The sequence below is a fragment of the Trachypithecus francoisi genome, unplaced genomic scaffold (genome assembly GCF_009764315.1).
Source record: "Trachypithecus francoisi isolate TF-2019V2 unplaced genomic scaffold, Tfra_2.0 Contig01474, whole genome shotgun sequence".
Classification (NCBI taxonomy): domain Eukaryota; kingdom Metazoa; phylum Chordata; class Mammalia; order Primates; family Cercopithecidae; genus Trachypithecus; species Trachypithecus francoisi.
The window spans coordinates 20,538,656-20,553,153 of record NW_022681435.1 but is presented as its reverse complement, the minus strand read 5'-3'; the positions used below and the strand labels follow the sequence as shown (position 1 = coordinate 20,553,153).

General features: G+C 39.2%; 1 protein-coding gene across 1 annotated transcript in view; it reads right to left on the bottom strand.

Annotated features, from left to right (window-relative positions):
* The window catches only part of CUNH18orf63 (chromosome unknown C18orf63 homolog), a 42,492-nt gene extending 31,540 nt beyond the window's left edge, over positions 1-10,952 (bottom strand). Inside the window, exons 1-4 of the mRNA XM_033175776.1 lie at positions 10,682-10,952; positions 7,994-8,158; positions 5,370-5,448; positions 3,517-3,573 (exon numbers count right to left, since the gene is read on the bottom strand). Of these exons, the coding sequence (XP_033031667.1) occupies positions 3,517-3,573; positions 5,370-5,448; positions 7,994-8,127 (270 nt within the window). The 5' untranslated portion in view covers positions 8,128-8,158; positions 10,682-10,952. The remainder of the gene's footprint in view (positions 1-3,516; positions 3,574-5,369; positions 5,449-7,993; positions 8,159-10,681) is intronic.
* Positions 10,953-14,498: the final 3,546 nt, after the last annotated feature.

Sequence of the window (14,498 nt, the reverse complement as noted above, 5' to 3'; positions counted from 1 at the left end):
TTCTGATGAATGTTTCCAGGACATAACTGAATAATCTGTTGGCAGAGGATGGAACCAAATTTCTTCAGTTTGTCTCATACATAATTTAATTAAGGCTACTATCATTGGGACTCCATAATGCTGACCTCAAATATGGCTCTAGGGGCCCAGACCCAAACAGTTGAATAAATCCCATAAACCACCAGGGTCTTCCTTAGAGAGCTAGGTGGATTTCTCATCTTAATTTTTGTATTGACTTTCTCTATGGCCCAAGGAATTAATTCAGATACAGCAAAATCTATCAGCACAGACTCAGCCTTGGCATGCAAGGAGGAATTATGTGGCAATTCTGTCATTCATAGCCATCCTGGTTGGTGACCTGGATACCTTGCAGTGCAAAGATGGTGTGAGTCATCACTTCAGCTAAAGTCAGGGACAAATTCTCTACCACCTTTTCTATGTGAGTGACTCCCATCGCAGGGAAAACTGCTTTCAGGATGTGCATGAACAATGGATTGTTATCTCTCTAAGAAACTCCTCCAAAATAACCAAGCGCAGTCTCGTTTTGGAGAGTTTGCGGCAATTGTCTAAGGGCTACAAACAGAACTTCAAGGAGAAACAGACGAATTCATAATTATAGGTAAAGACTTCAATACTACTCTCTTAATAACTGATACAAGTGAACAGAACATAAGTGAGAATATAGCAGACTTAAAAACACTATCAACCAATGTGACCCAATAAACATTTATAGAATTCTTGATAACACATTTATGGAATACTCATTCTTCTCAAATGGACAAGGAACATTTACTAAGATATACTATATTCTGGGGCATAAAATAACCTCAATTAATTTAAAAAGATTCAAGTTATAAAGAACGTATTCTCTAACAACAACTACACTGGAAATCAATGGCAAAAAGATCCCTGGAAAATCTTCAAATATTTAGAAACTATATAACACACTTCAAAATAACCCATAGATCAAAAAAGAAATCAAACAGAAATTATAACATATTTTTTAACTGAAGAAAATCAAAATAAAACGTGTTTAGGAAGAAATGTATAGCACGAATGTGTTTAGAAGAAATGTCTCCATATTACAAAACAAAGAAATTCTCAAATCAATGACCTCAGCTTCCACATTAAGAAATTAGAAAAATAAGACCTATAAGATTACCAAGGGCAGAGACTTTATCTGGTTCACAGCTTCATCGCCAGTATCAAGTACAATGCTTGAATGCTTGACATGTTACAGATGTTCAATAAATATCTGCTGATTATGATTATGTGAAAAGTATTCATATAAAGAAAAACTGAGCATAACCATAATGGCTCAATGAGGGTAGAAAAACAAGTGATACTGGAAAAAAGCTTGTGAATAATAAAGAATTCAGGGTTGAAAAGTCTAGTGAAGGTAACAAAAATTTAGTTTATAGGAATGGAAACTGAGATAAATGGAAAAAGGATAAGAGTGTAAACAGAAAAATGTTAAACATTTTGGAGATGTGACACCTTGTACTGATGAAGTCACAGGTGAATTAACAAGGTGGAAGAAAAATAAAGTACAAAGCATTTTTATTATTGTATAAGGACTATGGGTGACATTTTCTTAATTTTTCGTTTTTTCTTATAAAGTACACAAAAAATGATGGTGCTTAGTATAAATAATGCTTTATTAAATCAATACAGTAAGTCCTCATTTAATGTTATTGATAAGTTCTTACAAACCATGACTTTCAGTGAAACGACATATAACAAAACCAATTTTGTTATATTGGTTTTGGCTATTGCTAAAACTATAGGCTAACTGATACAATTAAAAGTTCCTATGGCATAGTTCTGGTCACAAAAAATCACTAAGCTTTTAAATAAAGACCAAAAACACTTGTAATATTAACAATGAAATAAATGTAAGCTATACATACATTTAAGAAATATTAATAAAAACAAGTAAGAATTATTCACCCAATTTTTGGTGAATCAGTGAATGACAGTGGTAGTAGTGGTGGTGGGTAAAATCAAAGAATAAATGTTTGCAAAGTGAAAATTTTAAGGAGCACCTCCTACTACCACATAGTTCAAAACAATCACAAACATGACAGGCTCCCTGAGTGCTTTTGTACCGCATCATTTACTGTAGTGCATCTGTATGATTATTGTACACTTTATGAACATTTATTTTATAATAATTTGTATTCGTGCATCAATTTATTCATTCATTTTCCAACTAGCTTATTCTAGTTCAGGGTGGTGGGTGGCCAGAGCCTATCCTGGTAGCTCCAGGTGCAAGGTGGGCACCAGCCCTGGACAGGACTCCATTCCATTGCAGGGCAAACACACACATACCCACCCTTACTCAGCCTGGGACACTTTATACATGCCAATTCCCTTAATGTGTGCATATCTGGGATGTGGAAGGAACCCGGAGTATAAAAAGAAAACCCACTCAGACAAGGGAAGAAGGTGCAAACCACACAGACAGTGGCCTTGACTGGGAACTAAATTATTTTCCTTTCTTATTAATGTTATATTGAAACAATGTTGAACAAAATTATTTTATTCAAGGATCTGCTATACTAAAATGTTACCTATTCTTAGGCCTTAATAAATAATAGAATTTGGTAGAGATTGCTTAAAGACCCAAGTCCTAGTTCTAGGTGAATGACATACTGTAAATCTGGTTCTCATAGCTAGCTTGTAAATGGCCTTTCAAGATAACCAGAATCCTTAGATGACCAAAGACTTGTCTCAGTAAAAAGATGTAAACATATTCTTTCCTCATTGCTCTTGAATAATACTGTTTTCCCACAGAATGTAACTGATGGCCAGAACCAGCTTTCAGGTCATTCAAAGATTTCTCAGGGAACTGGAAAGTGTTACTGAAATTTTACTTGCCTAGGACCTAAAGGCAACATCTCATTTTAAAGATGACTAGAAACCTCATTATCCCAAACTCTACTAGACTTAGGAACAGAGGCCAGCAGTAACAGCTAGATGGGCTTCTGGGATAACCAATGACAGTGTCTCAGAGTTACATGCAGAGGCATGAAGAGAGCTCTAGTCAAGGCTCCATGACTCAAATTACTGAGACACAGAGGGGTCTCAGTAAATGAATACTAACCACTGTATTCATCTTTCTCTTTGTGAAGATCCAGAAGCTCATCACCATGTAGAATACAATCTATAATGTTTTATTTCTCTACATATTAGCTATATAATATGGGCAATAATCTCATCTCTCTGGGTTTATCTGTGAAAATGATGAGATTCACTTATTTGAAGATGTATATGGCAAAAAAGATTATGCCACATAAAATGCCTGAAATAAAGCATCCAACAAAAAAGCCTCTTCTCCTCTTTCTACACTAAATGTGCACATAATAATTGTTAGGAAAAATTTGTTGGGTTCTTTCATATGTATAACAATAATCTGTGAGAAAGATACTCCAGTTTTTGTTTGTTGACAAAAGGAGTGGAACATACAATCACTATAAACAACATATGGTATTAATATCATTTTTTAACACTTACCTTAGCTCCATATTTTTCAACATAGGCATTAAGTTTTCTTGCTTTATAAAATGGTATCTGTAACAAAAATCCACATTTATAAAAAGGACTTAACATAAATATATAATTAAATAATGCAACAAAGAAAGATTTTAAGCATTATTCTGCAGAGGGCAAAGAATCAGGCCATCATCCAATTAGCATTTGTGCCTTGGAGAAGAAGTGATGATCATTCTCTCCCTGAATTGGAATCTCTGGGCACATTTTCAAAGTGAGGAAAGCCTTTCTAGGAGTGACATGACCCCAGTATCCATATAAAGGAAAAGGCCAATAAATTTTGTATAATAAATATTTAACACGTTTCTTAATATATAATTCTTAGGCATGAATAAGGAAAATAGACATAAATGGAAGACCATGTTCAAAGGCTTAAGTGCTCCAACTCATTAATAAAAAGAATACAAATTAAAGGAAAATATTATTTGTAACCTAACAGACTGACAACTATTTAAAGGCCTGAATATCTACAGCATTCACGAGGGTATGGAAAAACAGGTTTTCTTCCAGACTATCTGTTAACATACAATCCAGCAAAAAGCTTTTCAGACAGCAATTTAGCAGTATCTATATTATAGTTTCAAGTGCACTACAATCTATCTCTAAAACTGTAACCGACAAACTATCAGACAAAAGTGATACAATTTCAATGATGCTTTCTGAAACACTGTAACAGCACAGACTCAGATGTGCACTGGAAAGTATTAAGTAAATTACTATACATCCATACAATGAAGTATTTCACAGCCTTAAAAATGAGGAAGATATGTGTACTGACATGGAAAGATATCCAGGAAAGGCTGTTAAAGGGGAAATGAACGGCAAGTTTTAAAACAGTATGTATGCAATCCCATTTTCTACTTTCAAACATCAACTTTTTTTTTTACAGAATACCTTTGTAAGAAAGCAATACATTTTTTAAAAAACAGATAGCTAAGAGGAAACTCTTATCACCCTTGCTTAAATTAAATTCACATACTTGAATTTACTAGCACTCTAAAATAATGTCCTTGTTCCATAAAGATGTTTAGGTAGAAAAAGATACGAATAAGATATTAATTTACTTGTTCACCAATGGCTTGCCTTTTAAAAAAACTATATTAAGAATAAGAAAATATGGCTGGGCATGGTGGCTCAAGCCTGTAATCTAAGCACTTTGAAAGGTCAAGGTGGGAGGATTGCTTGAGCTCAGGAGTTCAAGACCTGCCTGGGAAACATGGGGAAACCCTCTCTCTACACAAAAGACAAAAAATTAGCTGTGCATGTTGGCGTGCACCTGTAGTCCCAGCTACTCAAGAGGCTGATGGAGGAGGATTGCTTGAGTCTGGGAGGTGGAAGTAGCAGTGAGTTGAGATGGAGCCACTGCACTCCAGCCTGGTCAAGAGAGCCATACCCTGTCTCAAAAAAAGGAAGGAAAGAAGGGAGGGAGGAAGGGAGGGAGGGAGGGAAAATACGACATGGACATATACCAAGACCTAGGAGAAAAATAAAAGAACTAAACTTTGAATAAAATGTGATAAAATGTATCAAGCCCATATTATCTTAAACATTATACTGTAGCACGTTTTATTCATTAATAGTCTTTATCTTAGCATTTATAATGAGAAAAATAAATGTTAAATTAGAACCACAAAAATGGATTTTACACATCAGGCGTTTCAATATTAGTTTGTTAATAATCCAATTAACCTATAACACATTTTGATTAATCAATTAATCCTCATAAACATCTTAACTTTAGCTATAATACATAAATTATTATTTATCAATATTGTTCTCAACTAGTAATAACATTTCAAAAATATTAAAATACTAACCGCCATCACCACCCAAATTTGGTTTAATAGTCCAGACACAGGCGATGCAAGAATATCTTGATGCAAAAACAGCAATTGCCTGTGGAGATGAAATATATTACAAAGTGGACTTGCTCACTGATATGATTTGGTTCTGTGTCCCCACCCAAATCTCACGTTGAATTATAATCCCCAGTGTTGGCAGAGGGACCCAGTGGGAAGTGATTGGATCGTGGTGCAGATTTCCCCACTGCTGTTCTTGTGATAGTCAGTTCTCATTAGATCTTGTTTAAAAGTGTGTAGCACTTCCTCCCCGCACCTCTCTCTCTTGCTGCCTTTAGAAGAAGGTGCTTGCTTCCCCTTTACCCTTCTGACATGATTGTAAGTTTCGATTATAAGTTTCCTGAGGCCTCCAATCATGCTTCCTGTTAAGCTTGCAGAACTGTGAGTCAGTTAAACCTATTTTCTTCATAAATTATCCAGTCTTAGATAATTCTTTACAACAGTGTGAAAACAGACTAATACACTCACTGTCTGTTCTTTATTGGAACATTTTAAACATTTGCTTAGCTAAAATGTTAAGTTTCTCCTAGGCAACAATTGTGTTAGAGACTTTCTCTCCTCACACTTAGCATAGCACCTTGAACAGTGTAGGTGTAGGTACTCAGGCAATATTTGAATTAAGAGAATTAGGAAGTTGTAGATACTAATACTAACATGAGAACTTGTCCCTGCATCTGAATTTCCTAACCTCTTTCATCTGTGAACCTAATTTATCTTTTAGAACTCAAGTTTTGTCCTAAATACTTGAAGAAATCTACACACAGTGAAGAATCTATCTCTTTTAACTCCTATTTCTTCCATTTTTCCTTTTTTAAAAAAAAAGGTGGTGGGCAGGGGACACCAGAGGCAAGAGTCTAAGGATTCACCTGTCAGTGAAGTTACCAACCACTTAAACATTTAGAACTACTGACTAAATCCTTTTCCTTCAGAAAGGAAATTCTTCCCAAGCCAGAAAGAACTAGGTAGTGGTTTCAACAGCCAAATGAACTTAAAACAAACATCATCAGAATCAAATTACCATTAATAATTTCATTTCAAGGTTCAAGGGAAAGATGGGAAAAATACAAAAAGAATACAACTCGAAATCTGAAAACCTTCAACATTACTAATCATCAAAGAAACAAATTAAAATAACCATTAGGATGTATATAGGGTTACCCTGAAAACCAACATAGGCCAATCTGTTTCTGGTGGCTTCATATTTGTTGGAACCCAGGTATATCAGGTACTTGCCTTGGCAAGGCCTGCCATTATCTGACACAGCCAAATGCTAATAGAGAGAGCTCTGCAATCTCTATTCAAGACTCTCTGTCAATTACCACCAGGGTGAGTTAAGATAACCCCACTCTGTGGGCATGGCTACCTTCAATTTGAGGGCAAACAGAAGAAAAACCTCACTTTAGGTTTTCTACCTATTTTAATATTTCCAAAAGGAGTCACAGATTAAGTCCTTAACAGGTATCAAATTATACTTTAGCAGGAAGGGTACAGGCTCCCTGATGCCCTTGGGTGGGAAAATATGCAATAGAGAGAAGAAAAACTTTGTAAATAAGAGGAAAATGAAGGACACCCCAAAAGTGGCTTCCTTATTTCTTGCCTCTGGGTATCTTCTAGTTGTTTGTTCTTCCCTAAGCAATTCATTTAAATATAGAATCTTCTCATGTGTTCTATGACTCTTCCTTTGAGTGCCTCAAACAATTTAAAGGAAGGTCCTCAGTAATCATGGAATTATACTTTAGGTTTCCTCTAAGCTGCTTTTCTTTTCTTTCTTCTTCTTCTTTTTTTTTTTTTTTTGAGATGGAGTCTCACTCTGTTGCTCAGGCTAGAGTGCAGTGGCACGGTCTTGGCTCACAGCAACCTCTACCTCCTAGGTTCAAGCGATTCAACTGCCTCAGCCTCCTGAGTAGCTGGGATTACAGGTGCCGGCCACCACGCCCAGCTAATTTTTTTGCATTTTTAGTAGAGATGGGGTTTCACCATGTTGGCCAGGTTGGTCTCAAACTCCTGACCTCGTGATCTGCCCACCTTGGCCTCCCAAAATGCTGGGATTACAGGCGTGAGCCACCATGCCTGGCCCTCTTAAGCTGTTTTTCAACGACTATGTGGGCTCAGATATTTTGAGACAGACCCTAGAGAAATACTTCTTAGTGTCTTATACTGACTTGAGAATTAAGAAACTACTAATCTAAGATGTTTATAGGATCTCTAAGGGCCCCACCTACTAGAAATACCTACTGGAAAACAGTAGGTATTCCATAAATATTGATTAATTAGGACCTCTACATTTCTGGGAGCCTGAATTTAATTCATGAATGTCTGTGGAGATTTTAAACTTTTAAAAAGCACGTAAGAGGTCACAAATATAAAAGCTCAACAGTGACATAATTCTACTGCAAGTATTTTAAGTCCCTGCTTAAATGTAATCCAATATACCTGGTCAAAACAAAATATGACTTCCTTTATTTTAAAATTATGAACACAAATTGAGTGAATGAGTATTTTGCTTTATAGAAAATTCCTCTAAAACAGCTTTTATAGGTCTTAAAGTTTTAAAAGTCTTAGTTATAAGATGTATTTTTTACCTGCACATCTTCATTTGTATAGTCCTTATCTCAGTATCTGCCACTTTATTACTCAGTATTATTCTGACAGCACAGAGTTTGTTTAAATCTGGAAGTGTGATGAAGAACAGCGACTGCTGCCTAGAATCATCCATACTTTCTGACTGAGCGTCTCAGCAATCAGGCCTTTAAAAATAAATAGCAAAAAAAGGTAGTAAATTATCTTACCAATAGAGTTCCAATACCAAGTCAGCACACAATATTTGATATTGTTTTAGAACAGGATCATACAAACAAGTTAGTTTGCAAACTTCAGCAGTTAAGTATCACTGCCATTTACCTTTAAGGTCTTCTAATGATTTTCTATGATTTTTGGTACAAGTTTTAGTAAGATATAGTTCACATAACATAAAATTCACCCATTTAATGTGTACAATTTAGTTTTTTACTGTACTCAGAGTTGTGCAACCATCACTGCAATAAATTTTAGAATATTTTCATCACTCCCTTTTCTATAACAATAATTATTTTTTAAAAGTCAAAATGTATAGCAAAGTATTTTGTTGTTTCAGATTTTTCTGTAAAGCACTTCAAGGTTGAGGAATATATTATTTGTCATTGTACACGAAAGAAAATGTTTACTGAAGTCCCTAAATTCTTCCCTAGTTTTTGTTTCCACTAATTATCCAGCTTTCAAATTCTATTGGAGGCACAGTTTACAGTTGATAATTCACAAGGTATACCTTTGAAGTCTACATTACGTTTTACTACAGAAACAAAAACTAGAATATAAAAGTAAAGCAACCTAGTGAAGCATCAGTACTCTAACTTGCACAAATACATTGGGGAAAAGTAAGCTGGACTCTAGTACTTTCAACTTTTCAACATCAACATGTTTTTTCTTTTTAAGAAAGGATAACATACTGGCCCGGGGAATGTGCATTGTGAACAGCCTTCTGATCACAATGCTGAAATGAGTTTGTGGTGTCATCTGAGGAATGCTGGCAATGCCCTTTGGCTCCAACACATCTCCCTCACTCTAGCATCACAGTGTTTGAAATTCTCATCACTAGAGAACCACTTGGTTCTTTTAAAAATAGAAGTAGTCTTACAAAGGTTAACATAAATTCACACGAGGTGTTGATGAATTAATATGATTCCTGGTATCATTAACAATAAAAATATTCCCTTTCTGATTTGACGTTTTGAAAAGTTAAAAAGAAAAAAAGTACAAAGTTGCAAGGTAAACACTGCTGACTTCACAATTTTAATTCTCTTCACCCGAAGTTTTTTAGTAGAGAGCATCAATAATGATCAAGGTAAACTATATGGCAAAAGGGTGATTACAGCTTAGGCCCAGGACAAATACATGTTTTAAATAAAATAGAGCAAAGACATGGGCGAAAGTTTGTGATCTGTTACTTTCATTTCTAATGAACATTTCCCACTAAAATTACTTTCTTTTTTTTTTTTTTTTATCTTTTTGAGGCCGAGTTTTGCTTGGTCGCCTAGGCTGGAGTGCAGTGGCGCGATCTAGGCTCATTGCAACCTCCGCCTCCCAGAAGCGATTCTTGTGCTTCAGCCTCCCAAGTAGCTGGGATTACAGATGTGTGCCACCATGCCCAGCTAATTTTTGTATTTTAGTAGAAATGGGATTTCGCCATGTTGGCCAGGCTGGTCTCAAACTCCTGGGCTCAAGCGATCCACCCACCTCCGCCTCCCAAAGTGCTGGGATTACAGGCATGAGCCACTGCGCCCGGCCTAAAATTACTTTCTCTCTCATTTTTCCTCTAAATCACAGTAGGAATGTAAATTCCAGGTCACCAAAAAATTCCTGGGTGCAAGTCCTCCCGTTCTGCCAACCTTCAAATACTCATGGATTGCAACACTGTATGTAAACAAGAGTGATCTGTTCAAGGATAAGCATGAATGTATTAGAATTATTACTATTTTTTAATTTTGGGAGTTCCTGGTTGGCAAAACTTGCAGATTCAAAAAGAATGATGTTTTCTTTGACTAGGCCGTAGAAGAACTATAGCGTGAAACTCAAAACGTAGGCCAAGCCTTATTACGATCTACGGATGTGCTATTAACATCCCGTCCAGGGAGTCGCTCCGCTACGTTTCTGTCCCAGGATTTCATCTTTGTTTCCAATCCCCAGCAGGGCAAGGAACAAGCGCCAGGAGCACGCGACAGGAACCTGCACAGTTCTACACACGTGAGGACTCGGAGAACCCCAAAGAACCAACCCTCTGGGAGCGCCCGGCAGCTCGTGCAGGGCCGTGCACGAAGCCTGGGGCCCGCGGCCCCCTCGGGAGCTCCACAGGCCTCTGGCTACGAGGGACCCTTCCTCAAAGTCACTCTGGGACGCGGGGTTCAGGGCGGCCCCAGACCCGGCTTCCCGCTGCCCCCAGGCGAGCGCCCACCCCCCATCCGGCCTGGCTTCTGTGTCCGCAGCAATGGCCGTGAGTGGAAACCAATCTAAGGTCTTTGTTCGGCTGAATCCATTTCAAAAGGTTTTTCTATACATTTCCAATATAATAAAATGCCCGAAAAACTGGGGCTCACGGGTCTTTGCAGATGAACACAATTTTTTTTTCCTGATCCAAACCAGCGTCCTCAGGGCGCCGGCACCGGGATCTGCCCTCAGAGCGGCCCTGACCCGCTCCTCGGCGACCGTGGGGAAGAGAATCAGGAAAATGGTCTTACAAACTGGAAAAGCAACGCTTCCAACGCCCAGGGCCTCCTGCACTGCAGATGTGCCGGCTTTCTCCTCAGGGGCAGGAAAGGGCGGGTGGGCGGCAAGGCCTCCACCAGCCTCCCTCGCTTCTGCTCTGCCTCCTTCAAGCAGCTGCACCCCAGGCCAGGCCTCCTGGTTTCTGCGAGGCGTCGACTGAGAGCCCGCGCGCCTCAGCTCCCTCCTCGCCACCCTCAGGAGACGCTCCCGGCTCCTGGCTTTCCTCACGGCCCTCAGGAGCCAATCCCAGCATTCCCCGCGCTTTCCCAGCATGCCCTGTGCTCTCCCAGCATGCCCTGCAAGCCTTGCGCTCCTGGCACACAATGCAGGTCAACTTTTCCCGCCAACGCAGGAACCGATCAAAGCCGGCCATGGATGACTCGGTGAATCCCTGAGAGCGTCTCTCAGCCCAAGCAGGTGTGGGTGAGGCCGGGACACAAGGTTCTGGACGCCCTCCAAGACGGGAACGCTGGATCAGCGCAACACGTCCAATCAGGAGCTCCAGCGCTGAAGCCCCGGCTAACTGCGTGCCGCACAGGGCTGCCCAGCCTCTCGCCTCCTCATGTTTCCCCTCAGATTCTCACGTTTGACTTTACAGCTTCTGCAATTCCTTTAGTGGTGGGGGGAATCTCCATGACTGGAACATCTTCATGCCTGTGTGGAGGGGAAGCGTGGTGGTGCAAGCTCGTGGGAGCAAATGCCCGAAGCGCCTACCGTGGTGCAGATGCATTTCTAGGGGCTGCTGCTAGAGCACTACGCAAACAGCATTCCCAGTCTTCCTGGGACGCACATTTTACGTGAGAGTTGGGGGAAAACAGATAAGCAAGATAAATGCGCAAAATCTTAGTACGGCAGATGGCGATAGGTGCATTGGAAAAAAATTAAGTAGGGTAGGGAGGCGGGGAGTGCCAAGGAGAAGTCATTAGATTTCATAGCATGGTCAGGAAGGCCTCGTGGAGAAGGGGATGTTTGAGAAAGACATGAAGGCGTTGAGAGTGGGCAGCCTCGTGCATGTTTCAGGAGAGAATGTTTGTTACGAGAGAGGGAATCCTACAAAAGGCCAGGGCAGGAGGGGCACCAGCTGGCTGCAGTAGAGCAGGAAAGAAGTGGCTCCCTGAGACCAGAGGAGATACAGAGTGCCAGACAGGGTTAGGTCCGATAAGCCATGAACGTATTAAAGGTGCATCCAGCCTACTGTGCTGGAATGGACTGAAGGGGACAGAGAAAGGATGAAAAGCAGTTAGGCAATGGCAATAAGGAGAGAGGTGGCTTGGATCAGAGCAGTGGCAGTGGAGAGGATGGGATGGGATGGAATTGGATTCTGGATATACTTTGAAATTAGATTTAATAGGATTTGGATATGGATTGATGTGGGGTCTGAGAGAGAGGGAGAGGAATCAAGCATCACTCCAGGGTTTTTATACTAAGAATTCAGAAGGATTGGGTTGCCATTAATTACAAAGGGGAAGACTAAGAGGAGCAAGTTTGGAGTTGTTGACATTGAGAAATGAAGAGGAACAGTAAGAGTTCTGGGGAAAGATCTGCATCTAATAGATGTTATTTAAAACCCTAGACAAGATTGGATCTCCAAGAGGGTACATGTAGGAAGAAAAGGAACCCTCACACTGGATCCCGGACACCCCAGTATGAGGTCGGGGAGATGACAAGGAACCTCATGGGTGGAATTTCAGGAAATTTTCATTAAGTCAGAGATTTGCTACTTTTCGATCCCACATCTTCCTGGCTCCCAGATGTGGTATTGTGAAAGAATGAGATTTTACATTGTGTTTAATGTCTAATCAGAGTCATTTACCTATTTTATTTGCAACATAATTTTTGGCAAAGAGGAATGTTTTTAGATATCCTCCTATCAATAAGAATGTGTTCAATATTTATAATTGTTGGTTACTTATGTGAGATCATAGTAAATGATTATCACAAGGTTGTTTAGACAAATCAGCCTCCTAAGACAAATACACTTTATATTAATTGAAAAAAACGCAGTCTTCTGAAATAGTCTAACAAATGTCTCAAATTTAACACTTACAGTCTGAAGGTTTTATGTCACAGTCCTTGGAATTATTAAAACAAACCTTTTAATCAAACAAGCCGGAAAATCTCTTTGTCCTACTTGGTATATACACATGGGGAAAGAAACCCCTCTGTTCTATGAAGACAGGTAGAAAGTAAATATAGATTCAATTTAAATTTTGTGATAACTGTGGATATTCACTAGCCTTTCCTATGTATCTAAACAAAGGGAAGCCAAGTGTTCTTTATTCCAAAAAGCACATGTATCAACACTTTCTGTTCTTAATATCTGTGCTATTGAACTTATGGCCCCTGGTTTTAACAATAATTTTAACCAAGGCAGAATTAAAGACATTTGAAGTTTGTTTGTTTGTTTGTTTGTTTATTTTGAGATGGAGTCTCGCCCTGTCTCCCAGGCTGGAGTGCCATGGCGCGATCTCAGCTCACTGCAACCTCCGCCTCCCAGGTTCCTGCATTTCTGCCTCTGTCTCCCGAGTCTGGGACTATAGGTGCGCGCCACCATGCCTGGTTAATTTTTGTACTTTTTAGTAGCGATGGGGGTTTCATCATATTGACCAGGCCGGTCTTGAACTCCTGACCTCGTGATCTGCCTGCCTCGGCCTCCCAAAGTGCTGGGATTACAGACGTGAGTCACAGGCCTGGTCTGAAGTTTTAAATTATGTTCACATTACCAAATACCAAATAGGCCATTTCTAATCACATAAAAGGTGCTTAACAAATATTTATTGAATGGATTCACGGGCAGATGTCTCCCAAACTTTTATATTATGCCTGTGAGAAACTGGTACGATTTTATGTCATGAATTCTGAATCTTGCTACCATCTTCAATTTAGCCGCGAAGCTCAAAACCAAATTTGAGATTCACTTTGCACAATTGTGCAGGACTTGAGGAAATGCATCTTTATATATGCATGAGAGGAGCTGTTGTTTAGTGGTTAAGAACATGGTCTTTGGGGCCAGGCTGCCTGGATTTGAATCCTGGTTCTGCCAATTACTAACTATGTGATGTTAAGGTAGGAAACTTAGCCTCTCTGTACTGCAGTTTCATTACCTTAAAAACAGGAATTATAATAGTAGTTTTTAGCGTAATAATATACCCCTTAACATAATAAAGGAGTTAATGCACATTAAATACATAACATACTTACATCAGTGCTTGATATAAGGACAATTTAAGTGTCAGTTATAGTTGATACTAAAACCATAGGAAGAAGTATAAAACAGGCTATGGAGGCTCTGGTTTTAATACTAGTCGCGTTTACTATGTGTTCTTCGGCCTGATAGTTTGCTTCTCTAAGATGCTATTTGACCATATGACACATGGAAGTGATAGTCACTAGCTCAGAGTCTTCTTGTTAGGATTAAATGAGATAATGTATATATGTATATAAAATGTTTGGAAATACTTCCACATAATTAACACTTACTGAATGTTAGTTCATCTTCTTACTAACTTTACTCTTGTTTTATCTTACTTTACCACCTTGGTTTTCCTTTGCTTTGGTTTTTATCTGCTATAGATTGAGTCATGTGTCTCCCCCAATTCATATGTTGAAGCTTAATCACCCTACGTGTGGCTATATTTGGAGACAGGGCCTACAAGGAGGTAATTAAGATGAATGAGACCATAAGGATGGAGCTGAGCATATGTCAGGAGGACAAGCTAGAGGAGCTACCCACTCCAGGGCCTCCTTTCTGTGGAGAGCTGCAGAGACATCAGGAGGACCTGTCTGCAG